Source organism: Melanotaenia boesemani, chromosome 15 (assembly GCF_017639745.1).
Source record: "Melanotaenia boesemani isolate fMelBoe1 chromosome 15, fMelBoe1.pri, whole genome shotgun sequence".
Lineage (NCBI taxonomy): Eukaryota > Metazoa > Chordata > Actinopteri > Atheriniformes > Melanotaeniidae > Melanotaenia > Melanotaenia boesemani.
In genome coordinates, this window is record NC_055696.1 from 2,521,186 (window position 1) to 2,541,163 (window position 19,978).

Here is a 19,978-nt window from a genome sequence, read left to right on the forward strand (position 1 = left end):
TGGTTTTTCTGTACACGCTTTTTATTGTACACTGTGACTGTATTGAGCTAGCAAGGTACGTCATACACACGGTTACAAACTGCTCAAACAACCACATCGGTTACAGTATGCATACCTGGCAAAGCCACAACATGCTCAATATCCTCTGCTTTCAGAGCTACTCTCCCTGCTGTACGTTATGAGTGCTTTATAAAACAAGAACAAATAAGTCCTAAGATAGGAAACAAGATGAGTAGCAAACATTTTGAAAACTTGGTAAAAATCTAGCTCAAACATCCAAATGGAGTCATTTGATTTCATTTTGGACCAATTGTACATGAGATATACCTGCAGGTTCCTGTTTGAGTGTACAGGTTGCAGAGGTTGTGGTTAAAGAGCAAATGCAAAGTCAAAGTACTTGATGTTTTTGTCGTTGTGGAATACTGAATCCTAACGTGCTGATGTGACACACACAAATAAAAAAAAAAAAAAAAATCCCACTGAATACACTATTTTCCTACCAAAAAAGTTATGTGAACATGACTTGAAATGGTCTAGTTCTAGATTTGCAAAGTCATAAATCTTGTTAATAATGTTCACAAATAAACATAGCCCACTCATACGCACATCTACAATCTTAAAGTGATAAATTGTTGCCCTAGTTTTTTTGCCGAGGCCTCAACAACTGGCTGTTATTTTCGTAAATGAACAACACAGTCCATAATTACAGTAAGAATGATCACAAACAAGCCCCTTCACAGTCCATCCTTTCTTTTTCTGACTTGCTGCTGCAGAGAACGAAGCTGATTGGTAACTATATGTCTGTTTTGACTGAGGTGTGATTGATACCGGACGTCTGCCCAGCTGGCCTCTGAGTCAGGGCCAGTCTGGGACGCTTTGTCACGCAGAACACAGACACACATCCCCATGACAAATGGTGAAAAATACAGCACACAGTACAATGTTCATGGGATTTGCTAAGCAGTACACTCCAGTGGATGATGATGATGATGATGATGATTAAGAGCTTGAGGTCACGTTGCACTCCCCAGATAAATGATCTACTCTAAAAAAAATTAATCAATGGGGAACTGTTTCCTAAAACAACATAAAGGACGTTTGCCATCCGCTAGTCCTTTCTTAGTCTTGGCCTGAGCATGTGCAGGAATGATTCAATGAGCGAGCAGCATATGTGGCGTGGCACAGAGTGTGATATGAAACAAATAAAGTTTCTCCCGGAGAAGCACATAATATGACACCAGGCCTGGAACACACATCTGACCTCTCCCTCTCTTTGTGTTTTTCTATGCCTTTCTCTCTCACAAACATGCTTACTTGGGAAAGCTACAATTACGCTCAGATCTTTGTGTACCCCTTCAGAGTTCCTCAGTGTGCTATTAACTGCAGAAACAGGCCTGAAGTATACAGTCTGAACAATCAGTGTCCTTGAGTGATTGAATATTGTTCTAAACGGCTGTAGTAAGACCTTTTGGCTCAAAGTCAAACCTGTTACTGCCTCTGAGCTTCTGTCAGAGCTTCAGTGCCAAGGTAATCATAACTGAAGTGGATGAGATGAGAAAACAGATGCCCTGCTGAGCCTCGCATTAAACTTAATGATGCCATATAAAAAGAGATTCAGTTGCTGCCCACCACGCACCCCACATTCCCACTGTTTGCTGCTGATCCCATCATCCTGTTTGAGGCGTCTGGCTGTGTTTGAAGAAATATGGGAGGTAGTGGAAGGACTGATCAATGCCATCTTTGTCAGGGAGCTTCTCAGGTGACCAGAGCACCCAGTGACTAATAGGATTGAAAATACCCCCTTTCTGCAGATTGGGTTGACAGGAAGACTTCGCTCACAGAGCAGTATTTATAGAAACAATATTGCTTGCAAATGGTTACAGTAAAAGAAATTTTAAAAATGAATAAATTTTAGTCTTCTCAGGTATGATGTGTCAACATTTACAAAATAACTTGGATTATTTAGGAAAAGTAATTGCTTAATTTGGGTGCAAAATGTATGTGTTAACATAGAGAACATAAAAAAATCCCTGTCTTCTAAGTGACTTTCAGATGTTGCATGTAGCAGCTTTTATAAGCAAGTCTGTCTGATTTTCAGTATGAAACTACACAAACTTTGTTTCTATATGAGTTAGTGTGCGTTCAAGATTTCAGTGGAAACAAGTTGTAACACTTTTCTCCCTTCAGACCCCAAAAGTTCAGCCTGTACACACATACAAATAACTGCAGTACTGTGAATACCCAGAATAGTTTGATTTACATGACACTCAGCAATTTCACTTCTCCTGTAGCCCCAGTCTACACGAGGAAAGTAGGAAAAAAGAAGTAAAAAGACTATCTGTAAACTTTTAATGACATGCATCTTTGTTACGTGAATGTCACGGTGCTCCTCCCACCACAGGAGCTTTTTTTTCCAAACTCTGAATTGACATGATTTTGTTACGTTTTTATCAAAAAGCTGAAAGAAACAAGATCAAACTGCAGAAATTTGACAATTTGTGACATGACTGAGCTCTGCTAAGGCATCTATTCCAGGTTAAGGTTTAATGTGATAGTTTCCCTACAACCATAATTACATAATCATGCTGATTGTGATCTGGAAAGTTCTCGTGTGCTTTGGTTGAGTGGCTCAAGCAACCATCGGCTGGCCTGTCCTGACTGGTGATTCTCCCCAGGCCTCCTCCTGAGCAGCCCAGCCTGCTGTGAGCTCCTAATGCTGATAGCCTTGTGTAGCAGGAACAGCCATCTGGAAGCCCATTGTGTTGATAATGGACTCCTGCCTTGGAGATGGACTCACATGGAAATAGGTGCATTCTCATGGAGACGTGCTAGGTACCCCCATGGACCCAACACACTGGCCTCAACTGGATAAACTTTTCATGTCTTGATTCCTCCTCTTTGCATGTCAATGGCTTTCTCCCCTAGAGTCTGACAGTGATACTCCCTCCTAAGACACATGACTGTGAAAGATTTATCAAGCTTCTTACAAGACATGCAGAGGGGCTGACTCAATTAAAATGATGGATTATTGAGAAGGGTCATATGAAACACCGGTGTGAATCCAGAAGATGAGATAATATAAGATGAAACTTATGTTGCTGCTGCTAAAGTCTGAGATGATATGATAGTCATCTCTCCTATTTCTCTTTTTCATGTTATCATTTTACCCCCTCTGACTGTCAGACAAACCAAGTCCAGCCTCGCCACAGTTACCACTCACAGGATGTAGACATACTGGAATCCTGCATGGGATGAATCACTAGCACTTCAACACCAAAGCCATCAGATGGGCCTCAACAGGTTTTCTTAAAATTAGGGAAGACTTCTGCCTTTTTCTTTACTGAAAGGTAGAAAAAAGTACAGCAAGCAATTCAGTCAAACCTTCATGACAAATCAAATGATGAGCCTGCAGACGCAGACAAACGCTGGAAAGCTTCCTGGTTTGTTACTGCTTGCAGTGGGTACGTTTGAGCCCTTCCTGCTTTATATCACCACCTTCCTGGATGAGAAATTCCAAGCTAAGATAAGAAAAAGGAGGAGAAGGATTGAGCACAAAAAAGATAAATCTGTTGCCATTGTGTTATATGATGCATAGCAGTAGAGCATCACCCATTCTGTTATTGTTTCTAGGGTTATCAACCTACTACAGAGTTCAAAGGTTCCTTTCCTGTTAATAATAATTATAATAATAAAAAAAAAAAAAAAAAAAAAAACAATGAGAGAAAAAGCAGCTTATTTGGGGAAAATCCAGGACACTGGTAATACATAAATATCTAAGAAACCCCTTTTTTACTACAGTTTTTAGTGTATAGGACTAAATAAAAAAATTGAAAAACCTGTTTGGGGTCTTTTTGTGATAACAAGTGAAACGTTGAACAAAACCTTAAAAAAAACACCATAAAGTTTTTTATTATTTACATACCTAGAATAAAAAAAAATAAAAAAAATCTTAGGTCTGAGTTTGCAGGATTCTCCTGACTTGTCATTACTGCACACTCGGCTGTTCTTGAGATTTTTACATTAGTCATGGGATGAAAAAAAAACCTAACAAGTCTGAAAAACACACAGCTCCTTTCTGGCTCAGTTATCAGTTTTTGTTATCAGACTAAAAGGCATTGGAAGAGGATTTTACTGTGACTCTGAGACGGTTCAAAGTAAAACTATCTTTATTATTTTCCTCTTGCTGCTGACAACAGTTATAGATTTATCTTTAAATGCTTTGCATGCAAGAAAAAGGGTTGAAAACTGTCTGCCAGAGAGACACGGATCTGTTTCCACAATATACATGAAGAGGTAATAAATTTGAGATGTCTGACATGCATTTTTTTGTCTTTAACAGACAGTAATTACAAAAACAGCTGAAAAAGGCAGAGCACCTCATTTGATTGAGCAATTGTCAAGGTGTATGATGTTTTTCCGTTGCACTTTTTCATGGTTTTGCTCTCAAAAGGAGCACAGCATAGTCATAAATATATCATGGAAATTTTGAGTCACAGTATGTTTTACAAAATAGAAAAGGGTAATTTACATTTTCAACGCTTCAGTTGTAACTGGTTTAAAAAAGAAAACAAATAACCCTGTTGTTGGTCATTTTGCTGACAGTTGAGACTGCAGATATAAATGGCTGTTGACAGTTTAAGAGCTTGATGTTTTAGCCTCAGACTTAAATTTCTTCATTGAAACTGAACACATTGTTAGTTTTCTTTTAAAACTAATAATGTAGACAAAAATATTAAAAATATCCAGAGAACAACCATGTTTGAAAATAAGCTCATGCATAAAACTAATTGTGAAGACAAAATATTGCTTTCATGGAGAACAGCTTTCACAGTGTTAAAAACACATATTTTTCTTAATAAAATTGCAGGAAAATTTATGGAATTTGTGTTGGACAAATAAGACAAAAATCTCACAAGAAAAAAATATAATTTTCATGTAGGAAACACAAGTAATTTAATTCTGATCCAATCAGCCTTATGGTCAGATATATATGAGAAAATAGAGCAGCTGTACGTCTCCTTCTCACGTTAAAAAAAAAAACAGCCACCAAAAGTTCACAAGCCATTCTTACTAAAACTCAAGATTTTACATTTTTCTAAAATTAAAGGTGAAACCACAACTTAATTCAAGGGAATTCACCAGGTGAATTTAGAAAAAAAATCCATTTCTAACGAACTCACATTTAAAAAAGTTGCTCTGCACGGTAATCAACTGACTGATTGAAATGAAACATTTAGAAACTCAAAATTAAAGAAAATAAGCAAACAATTTGCAAAAAAAAATTGTGCAAATTCCAGTAAATTTTATTTTTCAGCACAGCAATGTTGTTTAAGGTGGAACACCGTGAGAGGATTTCTGTGTCTGTGCCAGCTCGCTCGCTTAGCAGGCAAACAGGAGGAAAAACATTATTTTGTAGTAAGTGTAGTATTATGTCATGTGGGAAAGTCCAACAGTCACTTCAGTCATTCAAAGATACAACTCTCTTAATTAAAAAGGATTAAACGCAGGGCCAAACAAATACAAATGAAATATTACAATGCCACAAAACAACACAATCTGTGTCTTTATTTCATATAAGAACATTTAGTTTAAATGTGCTTCTTACACAATAGCAAAAATAAATGACCATGGATTACTATCGATCATTACTGATGAATTACCAAACATCAAATTAATTAAGTCACAGTTAACTAAAAAAAAAGGAATTATCAGAAATGTTTCAATGACATGACTTTTAATCACAACTTTGATGCAATACTGAGAAATCCTATTAGTCTAAAAAAAAGAGTTTTGTAAAGTTGATAAATCAAACGGTGAATAAAAGTGAATCAGCTATCATTCCTGTTCCTACATAAGCCATGTTTGAAAAGCATTTCCAGATTCACTTCAAACTTAAATCGATCTGAGGTTAAAATTTTGGAAACATTCTGTGGCTGAGCTGAGAGAAGAACCAGACCTCCAGATCATCTAGATGACAGGTAGACATGCATGTGTGTGTGTGTGTGTGTGTGCACATGCATATATACAGGAGGTGTATGAGTTTGCACATGCAACTGCACGCGCACCTGGGATTTTCTTTTTCAAGCAGTTAACCCATTACAGTTAACACTGTGGTCTGTCGGTACTGAAATGGTTAAGGTGGTGAGGCTGTCACCCATTCATAAGGAGATATGTGACTGAAAGTGAGAGTAACAGAGAATCAGAGGTGAAGGTGGAAAGCCTTTATGAGGAAGGAAGCTGACGGTTGACAAGTTGTAATGGGGGAAACTTCCTCTAAAGAAGAAGCAAGAAGTGACTCAAACTGAAACACGAATAGCCAATCATCTGTCACTCTGAGCCTCCAGCTCAATGAACAGTAACTACCACAGAGTACGGCTCTGGCACAACTCATAGAAGTATGTATAAAGATGTACAAGCTCCATATACACATTCACAGCTATGCAGAATCTAAAAATTTGTGAAGCTTGACTAAATATATTGATTGTTATCATTTGAGCCACTTTATAAACTTAGATAAATGTACTGTATCAAAAAAAGAATAAAAAGATGCATAAAAGATCAGAGAAAAGAGCAACAAATAGTTAAATATCTTATCTTAACTGAGTTTTTCTAAAACTCATTTCAGAAGTAGCAAAATTAAGAAAAGATAACAGTGCAAGAAAGAGAGCTGATGCAATCTCACTGCCTGATTTCACCACAGCAAGTGTGTGTGAGACCAGCAGTGTCTAAGCGCCATGTGCCTTAGTGTGTGTGTACAAAAGACCAAGAGTTTAGGAGTATATGAATGACTGTGTGTGTGCAATAAAAGGCACTCCCACCAGCAGGTGTGTTGAGGGTAGTTTCCAGCTGCAGCCTCTGGCATCTCTACAAGGACACCCATCATGGCACCCATCAGCACCCACACCAAACACAGAGGCACTTTCAATTTCTCTTAAATCTGGTTTTATTTTAAATAGACTCTTACATTTTTTTTCTGGTTTTGCATATTTTAAAACTGGTCTGCATCTAATGTTTTGTTAGTCCTTCAGACTATGTTTGACTAAATCAGAAGTACACCTTCAGTGCACTGACGTCTCCAGCATCCCTCCAGTTTGATTTGACCCTGTGAGGTACAATACTTAACAAATAAAGTTTATCATGAATGATAATGACAAGGGTAGGTTTCTCTAATAGACAAGGGCCTATCTTGTTCTGTGGAGCGACTAGAACATGTTCATGCCCATAGTCATTCAGAGGAAATATCCAAGTCATTAATCATCTAAGTCAGCGTAGAGAGGACCCGAAAAGGGAACAAAATGTGACAAAACTCCCATTTCAACCTCTGCAGGAAACACTTCAAGCATGATAAAGCTACATATCGTCTTCAAAAATCATAATGCTTAAAGTTATAACCACTTCTGACTGTGTACGACCTTTACTGGGGTCATGAGAAAAAGAAGAGGAGGTTCACGCAACAGCACAGAAGTTGCCTAAATGCCCTGTGACGACCTAAAAGGCACCTCAAGTGTCAAGTTCCTCATTAACTCTGATGGGTGATAACTGCAAAGTACATGGAGTACTTTCAGAGAGCAAACACACAAACACACACACATTCACACACAAATATATATACATAAGATGAGGCTTACTCACCCAATGAGGGAGATCATCTGTTCCACTATGTGCTTGCTGAATGTGATGATCACAAACAGTTTCTGTATGACAAAGAAACCCACACAGGAGAGAACGAGTCAGTTACTGAACCGTAAGGTCATTGCTGGTGGTGAACATGGCACTGTGCATCAACATTTGACCACTTATTCCCCATCACACACATACACACACTACTCATTATGCTCAAACCCATGCCTTCAAAGACCAAGGTGGTTTGGGCTAAAAGCAGTCATGACTGGCAAGAAATTTTGTCATGGAGAGCAAGAAATAAAAGGCCAGGGCTCCATGACACATCACCAGCACAACACACCAGATCAGCATATCAAAGTGTCTATCATCAGAACAGTGAGTGTGCGTACTTAGAGAACACACGACTAGAGGAGTGGAGGAATCAAAGGTGATGTGTCATTGCCTCAGAGGGGGTCTGGATTCACCTCCTGTCCAGTCTGACTGCTGGTTAGTCACTGAGAAAGGAGAAAGAAACAGTCGACTGGCAGCCATTATGCTTCATATTAGTTCTTCCTCATGAGAGGAAGGCAAGAGCAATCACACTCTGACTGACCTGATATTTCAGCCTATTACATTTCCTTTTGTTGTTATAGCTTGATGTATTTTATTTTACAAACATGTTCTTAAAATAAAAAAGGCCTCAAGCGAAGAGATAACAAATTCTTAACACTGCAGTTTTACAAACACACCATGTGCAGAAAAGAAGTTAAAACCCAGCAAGTCTTGATTAAAAATCTTCTTCTTCAGTTACTAAAGAATCCATAAATTTATGCTGAGTAACAGGGTAAAAATATGGGGCAAATATACAGAAGAAAACCAGAATTTTTATATTTATATTTAATGCTAAAACCATAAAAAATGCTTTGGACACAAATATTTAATTTAATTTAAATGTATGGCTTTAGTCAGAAAATTTAATTTGCTCCCTAACATGTACTTATAAAAAAATAAAAAAAAATAAAAAACCGCTCACCGTCAGATCAGTCCAACAAATAAAGTTTTAATAAGTAGTTCATGCACAGTGAATCTCACCTAGCTTTGTGTCTTTGTGATGGTGGTGTACTTTGTGGAAACTGAATTTTGCTTTTTGGATAAACTTACATCTTTAAGTTGTGACCAGCTGAAGTCATTCTTTCAAGTTAAATATTTTCCTACAGTTATTAACAAGCCAATTAATGAGGTCTAATCAACAGAAAACAGGTAATTTTGTCTCAAAACTTTGGAAGTTTCTGTGGACACCTTTGAAAAGCAGCTTGAGACACAATTTATTAAACAGTCTTTTGTTTAATTATGTCAAATTTATATAATTTAACTGCCTTTGGTTTCTTTTTACCATGTTTTATCTTGTCACTTTGTTTTATCTTTCACAAATGTGAAACATTTTGTAGGGATTGCTCTCGATAAAACTATTTATACTAACTTTCTTACAAATTTCTAAGTATAGTGCCATCACCAAACCAGAAAACTAAATTAGATTCACATGAAAAAGATTTTATATCAGCTAGAGCTCAAACTCTTTTACAGTGTTGGCCTTGACTTACTAGGGAGTAACACAGTTATATTGATTAGAGACTTTCAGGTTCTGATGCTGAAGACTGGACGGATTTAACAGCTGTTCACAGGGAACCTTAAAAATCTGTAAAAACAATTAAAGTGTACAATTCATAAAACATAAGAAAGAATAAACATTACAAACAAAGATGTGTACTACAGGTGGACAAACATTAAAAGAGTCAGTACAGAAACCACAACAGCAGCGATCACGCTACAGATCACTCAGCATTAGGTCGCCCTGGCAACTATTTTAATTTCATGTGACAGGGCGCTTTGATCAGTTCATTGTTACAGTGTTCGCTGTGAGCTTATGTAACGTGTAATCCAGGTCATCCATGGATTGTCATTTGGTTGTCTCATTCTTTGTGGGGTGTTAAGCCTCCGTATGCCATTTTGAATTTAACACAATGAATCAGAGACTTGCTCTCAAAATTTCACTGTCAGAAAATTACACTTCTGGCATTTACAACATAAAAAAATTGACTTTCTCTCACGTGATCTCCTTCATCAGATTTTTTTTAGTTAATGTTTTTGTGTGCTCACAGCTTCTCAAACAATGATCTATCATCCAAACAAAGGAAGAAGCGGGAAAGCTGACTAAGATGTCTAAGAAGGGTCTTCTCGGAAGCCAGTGATGACACTATCTTGACTTGCTAATGTCTGTTAACTGAACAAGAGACACACACATCCTCATCATAATCCGTAAGCAGATACACTGACTAATCAGAAGAATGAATTACATCATTTATTTACAGTTCTCAATATTTATGCAGCTTTGACAATGCATATATTGAGATTAAAAACTACAATAAAAAAGCTGACGTCCCTTATTCCACTTCTGCCCCCCTGAGATCAGCCTTCTCCGCCACACCTCATGCTGCTTTTGTTCTAGGCATAAACACCTGTCCCAAGAGCCCAAAGTGTGTCCTTCAGTGACATCGCTGCGATTCTCAAGGGTCCTGCAACGTCACAAAGACACTGACGCAAACTATTCAGCAGCACATATTCAGACAAGCTTCCTGAGCAATCAAAAGCAAGGGGAATAAAAAAAAGCCTCTTGTTGGAGACAGGTGAGAGCGCACCTGATGTACAGGTACAAAGATCAAAAAAATGCTTTGAAGCTGCTCACATTTTACACAAACACACACACACACACACACACACACACACACACACACACACACACACACACACACACACACACACACACACACACACACACACACACACGCACACACACACAGAAACACAAGCCTCAAAATCCCCTTTTGTTCCGTCTTAGCCCATGAGGGAGAACGTCACCTGCTCCCAGTTCGCTTCCTTCTAATACTTCTTGCTTTCTGCTCACACACTGTACATTACTGACTCATTTGCATTAAGAGCAAAAGTTGAGTTTGAAGAAAATTTAACTAAGCAGCTACAGGAGAGACTGGGCCCCCAGGCATGTCGGAGAGCCGGGTGAAGCCTTTCTTTCTTTGAGAAGGAGAAGGACACACCTCTGTCAGTGGGGGGGCTTTGGGTGTAATCTAGTGTGTGTGACTGTGCCTGATGTCCATGCAGCCCACCCCCTCCACCTTACTTGTCCCCCATCTGTCCCTCTCTGTTCCATCACACACACAATGTACATCTGCTTTAACTTGTACTCACTATGTTCACATCTTTTTTCTCAGTTTGGTGCAGGACAATACTTTCTGTGTATGATAAAAAGTAAAGAAGGGAAAAATGCTTTGCTCTTTACACCCGCTGTGTGTCACAGTGAGCAAATTCCTGCGTCTGCTTAGAAAACAAAAAGTTAAACCCCTGACGGTAATCACAGACATACAGCAAATTCCTGGACGTAAATTGAGGATTTTCCAGGATTAGAAGAAACATTAGTGATGCCAAGTCTTAAAACTACTTTCTTAGCTGAAGTTTAGAATGTAGATTTTACTTTCTTGTAAGTTCTCAGCTCATGCAGGCTGCCTTGTCTACTGTACAATGCACAGGGGCTGCTGCAGCTGCAGTCACAAAATGGTTGACTCCCCCTAATTCCGCTGCACAAAATGGCCTCCTTACAACCAGCTGCTACAGTGCAGAGATGCTGCGCATGAATCTGAGTCATAACCTGAGCACAGTTCTCCCTTTGAATGAAATTCTGAATGTAGATCTCACATTATTATTTTTAAATAATTCTCTGCAGCGTAAAATAGAAAAAAAGTTAATAAAAAGAATAAATAAATGTTATGGAACTACACAAGCCAAATATAAGTTGTATTTTCATAAAGATCTTTTACAAGAGGGTCAGTGGAGAGAAAGGCGAGCCTTTGGCTTAGGTCCTGTAATGTACATTAAGCTGCAGCTCACCTGAATGTGCATCTTGATGACCGCCTTCCCTATCAGAGTTGCACCAAAGAAGGTCCAGAATGGGACCAAAAAATGCCCACATGTTATTCCTGCCAGGTCGAAAAGAGGATTTGGAATCTGGGGAGAAAACAACAAACATGATTAGACTAGATGGTATATAAAATTTTTCATTTCAGGGGGGGAAAAAAAAAAAAAAAGACAGAGGAGATGATTTTATTTTAGTCCTGTTACTGTTTTTCTTGAGCAACATTTCCTTTAGATTTGTTTCATGCAGGGAAATCAAAACTGATTATAACATTATCTCATTAACGTAAATATATTTCTCAAGACCTTTTTTTTGCTTATGTGTGGAGATATTTAGCTGTGTCATCTCCTTTTAAGAGAGCAGAAATGCCAGAGGACATGAATGTGGACATGACCATATATGTAGAATAATAAACCTCCTGATGTGAGTGTGGAAAATGGTGAAATGTGTGAGATGACTTACAGAAGCACAGGCTAAAATCCCAAAGAATCCAACTCTCTGGATGAGCTTCTGTACTGCTACTTTTGCACGGGATGCAAAGTCCTGAAAACCAGAAAAAGAGGGAAAAATGATCCCACAGACAAGCTGATGTTTTACCAAACATGGCATCATTTACACAACAGAAGATTTCATACCTTCTGCAGACATTTCTTGTTTTTTTGTTTTTTTTTATAACAGTAAAATAGTTGTAAATATATTTGTAGAATTTCTATCAGATATGTGTTACAAAGAAGTTTTTTTTATTTTTCATTTTTAACCATCTAAGTTTCAAATCATCCAAATTCATGTTCCTTATGTGGAAAATAATAGATGAAAAATTAATTTCTGCTAAAATTAAAATGGATTAATAGATTTGTTTGAACTGAAACAATAAAGAATAATGCTTAAAGTTTTGTTCAAGCAGATTTAAAATCAACATTTTTATCTTTTAATGGACTTTTGATGAATTTAAATAGGAGGGGAATACCACAGAGGTGTGTGAGATGTCAGCTGTAATAATGATTTATTTAAATGTGACTTTTACAGAATGATTTTAAACCTATTCAAATGACAGCAAACAATTTTACAATAACTTAATTTTGGATCATATAAATTTAATCATTTGAGCAAAGGTCTAGTTTTAGCATTTCTTTGTCACCTCTCAGTCAGTGTTTTATCTTATTTATAATTTAAAGGCTGGTAGTGATTTTGAAACTCTCCAATTTTCTTTTTAATATAAACATGCACCATTATTCAAATGAAACGAGAAATGAGAGAATTATCACATTTTTTAGAAAAATGTCTTGTTTCCAAATGTGTGCAGGAACAGCAGCTGCAACAGGATGATGTTGAAACTCATCTATTACCTGAAAAAAAGCTTAAATCAATTACTGAGCTTAAAAGCATCTGACAAACAAAAAAATGGCATGTTAATAAACCAGATATACTCAAACAGGGGCTGTTTACAACTTTGAATGACAGAATTAAATGAATGAATGGGTGATTTAAACAATAAATCTGAGAGTTTGTTTCTAAACCCAAGTTTACATGCTTCACTTTAAACAATAAAATCTATCAGAAACAACACTTTAGTGTTCACTTTTCTAATATTTTTGATTGGCTTTAATTCTAAATCTATAGAAATAAATGTAAAAAATAGAAGTAATGACAAACTTTCTACAAGGAAAATTGATCATGTCTGATTGTAGAACAAAAAACATTATTTCTTATGATATAAATTTCTCAAAGAAGAAATAAACGTGACGTAAATACTTGACTGAAATGTGGGTTTCAAGTTTAAATTAATTTCTACAATTTATGACTGCCAGCATGAAACCTTCAGGTTAACCTCAATATTCTCCGACTCACCTGTTGCATCTATTTAAACTGAATTACAAGGCTTGTTTGTAAACACAGTTTTTTATTAGAGAAGAACTTTAAACTTGTTTTAGTAAATCTCTACCTTCCTTTAGGTGCTTTGGGTCTCTTTGACACTGGGAATATAGAAAAAGACAACAAACTGACATTCCAGTGACTCACAAATTCACAGGTTTTCCGCTGGTGCTGCGCTATCGTTCATGACAGCTCAACAAAAGCCTCTTTTCACTGCAATGACACATTTTTCCTCAATATGCCTTTTCTGGGAAGAGCAGCTTTAACCTGCTTATTTAATTGAACTACTTCTGGGAACATTGAGTGAATGCAAAGAGTTTTCTTGAAGAAGGCTTCACAGTTCTTTTTGGATATGTCCACTATTCAGGTAAATAATATCATTACCTCAGTGCCATTATGGATTTACGAAGGCTAAACATTTTTGCTTTGCTGTAATAATAATTCTTGCTGGTAATAAATGCTTACATTAACAAACAACATAACGGAGTAGCAATATTAATGTTCCAAAGTATTAAGAAAGATGTCAATTTTCTATAGGCCTGAATAAATAAATTCATAAATTTATCTTGTGCTTGTAAAACTTGTACATCAGTTTTAATTCTTTATTAATTCTACATTTGTCTCTTTAGAGATGTTATACTTTCATGATTATAAAAAAAGATTATTCTATGTTTTGCAAAGTTAATTGAATTATTGTGGCAATACTGATGCTTTTTTATTTCTTTAGAAGTTTTCAATATATCAGAATAATTATTTTAATGATACTGGTAATGCTAAATTAGTACATGTTTTACACAATTACTTTTACACAAATTATGTAAATTAATATCTAAAAGGTGCTAAAGCAATCTATGCATATGTTAAAAAGCACATAAACATAAAAAAAACTCTATATTTAGTTTAAACAATTTTATTTACTAAAGCAAATATAATATAGTTTGAGTTAGCATCATAAAATACTGATGTGATCAGTACTGAAAGCTTTAATGTTTACTTTTCTTAATGCATTTCAAACTCACTAAAGGCTAAATTAAAAGGCAGTAACTAGATTTTTTTGTGCAAAAGATCTGGATAATTTGTATTAATTGCAAATACAAGTTACAGTGGTAAAAATATTAGTTTTTTTAATGCCTAAGTCATAAGAAAGACCCTCTATTTTAGCTTACTGCTGATACTGACACATAATAATGTTGGTTTAAAGCTCACAAAGCAGAACAATGAATAATAATAAAATGAATATGATTGATGGGTGTTTGCTACGTGTCATATTTTCTCATCTTTAACAATATTTAATCATTTAAAAAGAGACAGGAGAAAAACAAATACTTTTTTATTAAACAAGAACTAAGGCCTCACTTTCTGGGGGAAAAAAGAAAAAAAATCCCAAATGAAGTGCAGAAGGGAGGTTTGCAAACCCTGATCATACCTTATATGGTCAATAAATTCAGTACAGTGCTGATGACATTTTTTAAGGGGTGCAACCCAGTGGACAGGAAATTTGAGAGACATGGGAGGTCGCCTAATAAGGTGGTGGTGGGGGGAGCGTAGGGACATAGATTCTGATTGGTTCACGATTTGAATTTCTGCCTCTGCTGATGTCCAATCACGGAGGTTTCTCCTTGGACAACCGTGTAGCTTTAATTCTAGCCTGTCCCCATGTGTGCATGCGTGTTTATGCTTGTGTGTGTGTGTGTGAGCTGCTCAGCTGGTGGGAGACAGAGAGGGACGGAATGTGCATGGTAGGTTTACAGCTGAACCACCGAGGACCGTGTCTGAAACACGGACACCAGGCAGTCCTGCAGAAACAATCAGTGCCATGCAGACAGTGTGTGAATCCCATTTGTTTTCCCACACCATGACACTAGGTTTGCTACATTAGTGGCTGTATTTGAACTTTTGGCTCACGCTGTTAGAGAACATAAAAATATATCTGCTGTGTGAATAAAGGGTCCCCGAAGAGATGCATGGGGGAAGGTGCTGAAGAGGGTAAGTATATGTATGTGTCAACCAGTGACACTGTGATTTATGCGACACTTGAACTATGTGCTTTGATTCTTACTCCTTTCTGCATTTCTGGACCATGGAAGCATCTATCTGGGATAGCTTGGATGCAGATTCCAGATACTGTTGTTGGCGGCTTATGGAAAAATCACCATATTGCCTGGCAGTGTGTCAAAGACTGCCTGCTGTGCTATTTCATCTGTTATGGGCTTAACCCCCCTACACACACACATTATATTATCATTACAGTCCATTTCATGTTAAAAATAAAACTGAAACAAATCTCTGTCAAATTTTGTGCTTTTTCTTCATCTTATCGTGACCAAAACATATTTTTGTGTCAGCATAAATAAAGTCTACCTCATGATAACAGGCCATCTCCGACTGCATGTCCAAAAAAAAGGAAATGTCCCACATCTGTTTTGATTTGATTGCAGTAAATATACTGTAGAGAAATTAATGGTATGCATGTGAAGTCGTGTTGGTGTCAAGTATGTCATTGGAATAATTAATGGAGATGAGTTCAGGTCCAGTATAAAACAATTATTTATACATTTTAAATGTAATGTAATGTATTTGTGATGACAGATAAATATTACCCATCTTTGCTTTTAAATGACTTTTTTTATTTATGTAAACATCATTACAATATAAGTTTTTATTAACATACTTTGATAATGAGACTCTAAGAATTTTTAATTGAGGATTCACTAACGGCTTGTTTCTCACTTTGTGGTGGTGGTGGTGGTGGGGGGCTCTGAGAAAGTACATAGTTTAAACCCAGACAAAAAAGCAGACAGCAAGCAGTCTGCCCTATTAGGAAAATTAAAGTGTCATACAAGGAAAAATCTATGCACTGCCTATACACAAGTCAACACCCACGCAAATTTTTCTCTCTCTCTCTTTCTGTGTCTGTCCTTTCTCTTTTTTTCTGAATGAAAATCTTTCACACAGAAGACACACATCTCCGGAGTAATCGCAAGCCCCCGACACGAAGACGGCTAAAGTTCATCTCATTAACTCCTGACAAGCCCGCGCCTGCTCTATCTGGCACAGGAAGTAGACTGATTAACAACTACTGATGCAACTGAAGTTACAGTCCCCTTTCAAGAATAAATAAAAGAGGTACACATTCAAATCTGTCCACACACACACACATACACAAATGCACCCATGAGTCCACGTTGACAAATTCTTTAACAAGCTGTGGTTAAAGGGAAGCTGGTTTTACTCTGAGTCACCCCCCTTCTTTCAAACAGTTTACTGGAAATAAAGAGGGAGGAGGAGGGAGGGAGGGAGGGGGCATTTTCAGAGAAGTCATGTGACGGGGCTGGGCAAACCACAGCATAGAGTCTTTGAGTGCAGTAGGCCAGGGGGGAAGGCAGGCATACGCCCAGCGCAGATGGCCCTGATTTGAGTTACAGGAGATACGATCCTGGGAGTTGGCAATCAAGAATTCACAGCCTGTTAACTCTTTCCGTTCCAGATCAAAAAAAAAAAAAAAGAAAGAAAGAAAAAAACCCCTACATGACCGAAAATAATCAGGTTGCAAGCTATCACGCACGCTTCGTCTTCTCAGACAATCTGCGTTAACACTGAGGACTCCTCACTGGCACGCAGAGTGAAGGTGGGGGGGCTGATGTTCATGACATCAGCGTCTGCAGCCGTTAGAAAAAGCATGACTTCATTATTCTTGAATAGCTCTGTTGAATGAAAGAAAGAAAAAAAACAAAGAGCTTTGCTGCTGTGCATCACATGCACTTGTGGTAGGAAGTTGGCACGTGCAGGCTGGGAGAAACACCACCGGGTTCAAGTCAAACTGTTGGCACCTACAAACCTGTGTGACTCGAGCGACGGGGACGAAGGCTGCATCTTAATCAAGCTTTGCTGCTTCGGGATGGAGAGTGTGTGTAATGAGTGTGTGTTGGGATGGATGTGGAGCCATGTTAGGTTCAAGGGGGATCACATCCTTGACGACAAAATTTAACCGCTTCCTGTCTAATACACAGCAATCCAATAATAACACATTTTTGCCATTCCAGTCCCTGGAAAGTCTGTTTTCACTTTGTTCTGCAAGTAATGCTGTTCAGCTTTCAAAAGAGAAAAAAAAAACCTCCAGCATCATTTCAGAGCTGATGAATACCTCACTCCTATGTGAAAAGTGTACGATGAGTAAAAGGTGGACAAGTGAAAGATGAAAAGGTGTTGCGGGCTCTCCTTAAGCGCAAAAGGGAACCCCAAGAACATCCGAGTAATTGTAAAAAGCCCTGGTAAAAGAAAAAACGTTTCCATATGTCACAGGTCCGTGGTGGTGCAAGCAAGTCCCGATGCTGTTCAAACACACAAGCATACATCACACACACACACACACACACACACACGCACACACACACACACACTCACACACACACAGCTGCAAAGAGAGAGAGGAAAAGAGAGAGAGCATGGTACAGTGCAAGACGAAGGATTCTTGAGAAAGAATATGAGCACAGGAACAGAAAGACAGAAAAAGACAGTATGTCAGAGAGAAAGCGAGATTAATGCTACAGCAGCTATATCACTTCCAATCTGACTTTCCACAGAAGCAAACGGGCAACGTTCCTCCTGCGGCACATCGTTGGCTTCTTTGGAAAAAAAGTCACTCATCATTTACGCACTTCGATGCTGAGATGGCCAATCATCCTAAACTTTTTCTCTCATCACTGCCCGCTTGACTGCCTCTTACTCTGAATCTTCCACCTTCTGTGCCTTTTCTAAGGTGGGACGCACTCCTATGTCAGTTAGTGATGTCAGAACAGCACACACACACATGTGGTCTGGACTCCAGGAGACAGATGTTGGTGCCAGCCTACACAGCTGTCCACAGTATGAATAGCATTAGATATTATGGGCAGGTGCAGCATCCCTTCCCCGATTCTTCCTTACGCTGTACTTTTAACCTGTTTCGGTAAATTTACAGGTCAAATAATGAGAACTCTGCTCTTAGCGACCCACATTCTTTTATTCTAGTATGTGGACAGATTAATGTGAAAAAATGTGTGTTTTCTCACCTGCTGCGACTTAACTTTAGTGACTATATCTACGGTAATTGAGCTGAGGCAGAAATGTATGTTGCTGGAAGTTTTAGGCAACAGAAAGGAGAAAGATTTGTCTTGGCACTGGACCAGCATTGTTATTCAGGGGTGCTGTTGGAAAAAACAGGAAAGAGTAAAGTGACAGTAAAGTAAAGAGTAAAGTGTGTGCAGATCTTTACAGGAAGACAACAGGGCAAAAGCTGTTAGTTTTAATAAATTATTTGGAAAACAGAGTTATCCCATGAATATTTATTATCTGTGACTGCTGCTCCTGCTATTAATTACTTTCTAGACTTTTTGGAATAATTGTTTTACTTTTTGTAAAATTCTGTACATCGTATATATGTATGGACTAATGTATGTTTCACCGTTCCCTCTCTCCTGGTCGTCTTTGTAAATTAGAACTAATTCTCATTTGACCTTCTTGGTTAAATAAAGTTAAATAATAAATAAATAAATAATTAGCTGTTAGTACTGAAAGCTAAAGTATGAAATTGTTTCACACCAAGCAGAAACCAAGCAGATGATTGTTGGAAAATGGCAGAGCAACAATGAAAATAGAGATTTTGTAAAATGCCACATGGAAAATGAGCCTGTACATATATTGCATATTGTGCATGCTTTCACCAACATATTTTTACCTCTGCCATGGCGGAGGTTATGTTTTTGTGGCATCTATCTGTCTGTTAGCAACATAACTCAAAAAGTAATGGACAGGTTTGGATTAAATTTTCTGAAAATCTCCTAAAAGTAATAAGAAACAGCTGATTAGGTTTCGGGGGTGATCCGGATCCCTACATAAATCCATTAGCTAGAACATTAGAACCGTCAACATTTCAATACCTCCTAGAACAGCCAGAGTGGGTCATTTTAACACCTGGTCAATGCAGCATAAAAAAAGAGATAAATGTGGCATATGCAGAATTTTTTCCCCCCCTTTGGAATCTTTATCATTCAGAAGTAGACAAAGCTTCAATAAATAACTAATTAAGTGAGTTAATTAAGTTAATTAATTAATTGACTTAGCATGTGGGATTACTTGTATTTACATAGAAAATGTTAAATACAACCTTCACTTATCAGCCAAAATAACAAAATTAAATATTTTTGAAATATATTTTTATTATTTATCAGTAATTTGAGGGGGAACAATAAAAAAAACATCATATAATGTAAAAGTAAGAAACAGAGCGTTGGATTTCAGCGGATGCTGATTGATTGTATCGCTCATCGGTCATTCTGGCATCGATGCAGATCTGGACTCATGCATTCATAGCGATGCTTTAAATGTCACAAACACCACAACAGGCCATCTTCTAGCTGCAGCTCGAGATGAATACTGCCTCGTCATCTAGTCAAGGATGTCTGCGCCTAAGAGCAGCTGTTCATTTCTCCCCCAGCTGAGACGTCCTCATTCATTTGCTGGAGCATAGCCAAAGCTTATTCT

The 19,978-nt window shown here is 37.6% G+C and overlaps 1 protein-coding gene across 6 annotated transcripts in view; it reads right to left on the reverse strand.

Annotated features, from left to right (window-relative positions):
* The window catches only part of LOC121654096 (vacuole membrane protein 1-like), a 66,585-nt gene that overhangs the window by 10,352 nt on the left and 36,255 nt on the right, over positions 1–19,978 (reverse strand). For all 6 annotated transcript variants that reach the window (XM_042007986.1, XM_042007985.1, XM_042007987.1 and 3 more), the window contains 3 exons: positions 12,047–12,127; positions 11,560–11,676; positions 7,633–7,694 (listed from right to left, as the gene is read on the reverse strand). In XM_042007986.1, the coding sequence (XP_041863920.1) occupies positions 7,633–7,694; positions 11,560–11,676; positions 12,047–12,127 (260 nt within the window). The remainder of the gene's footprint in view (positions 1–7,632; positions 7,695–11,559; positions 11,677–12,046; positions 12,128–19,978) is intronic.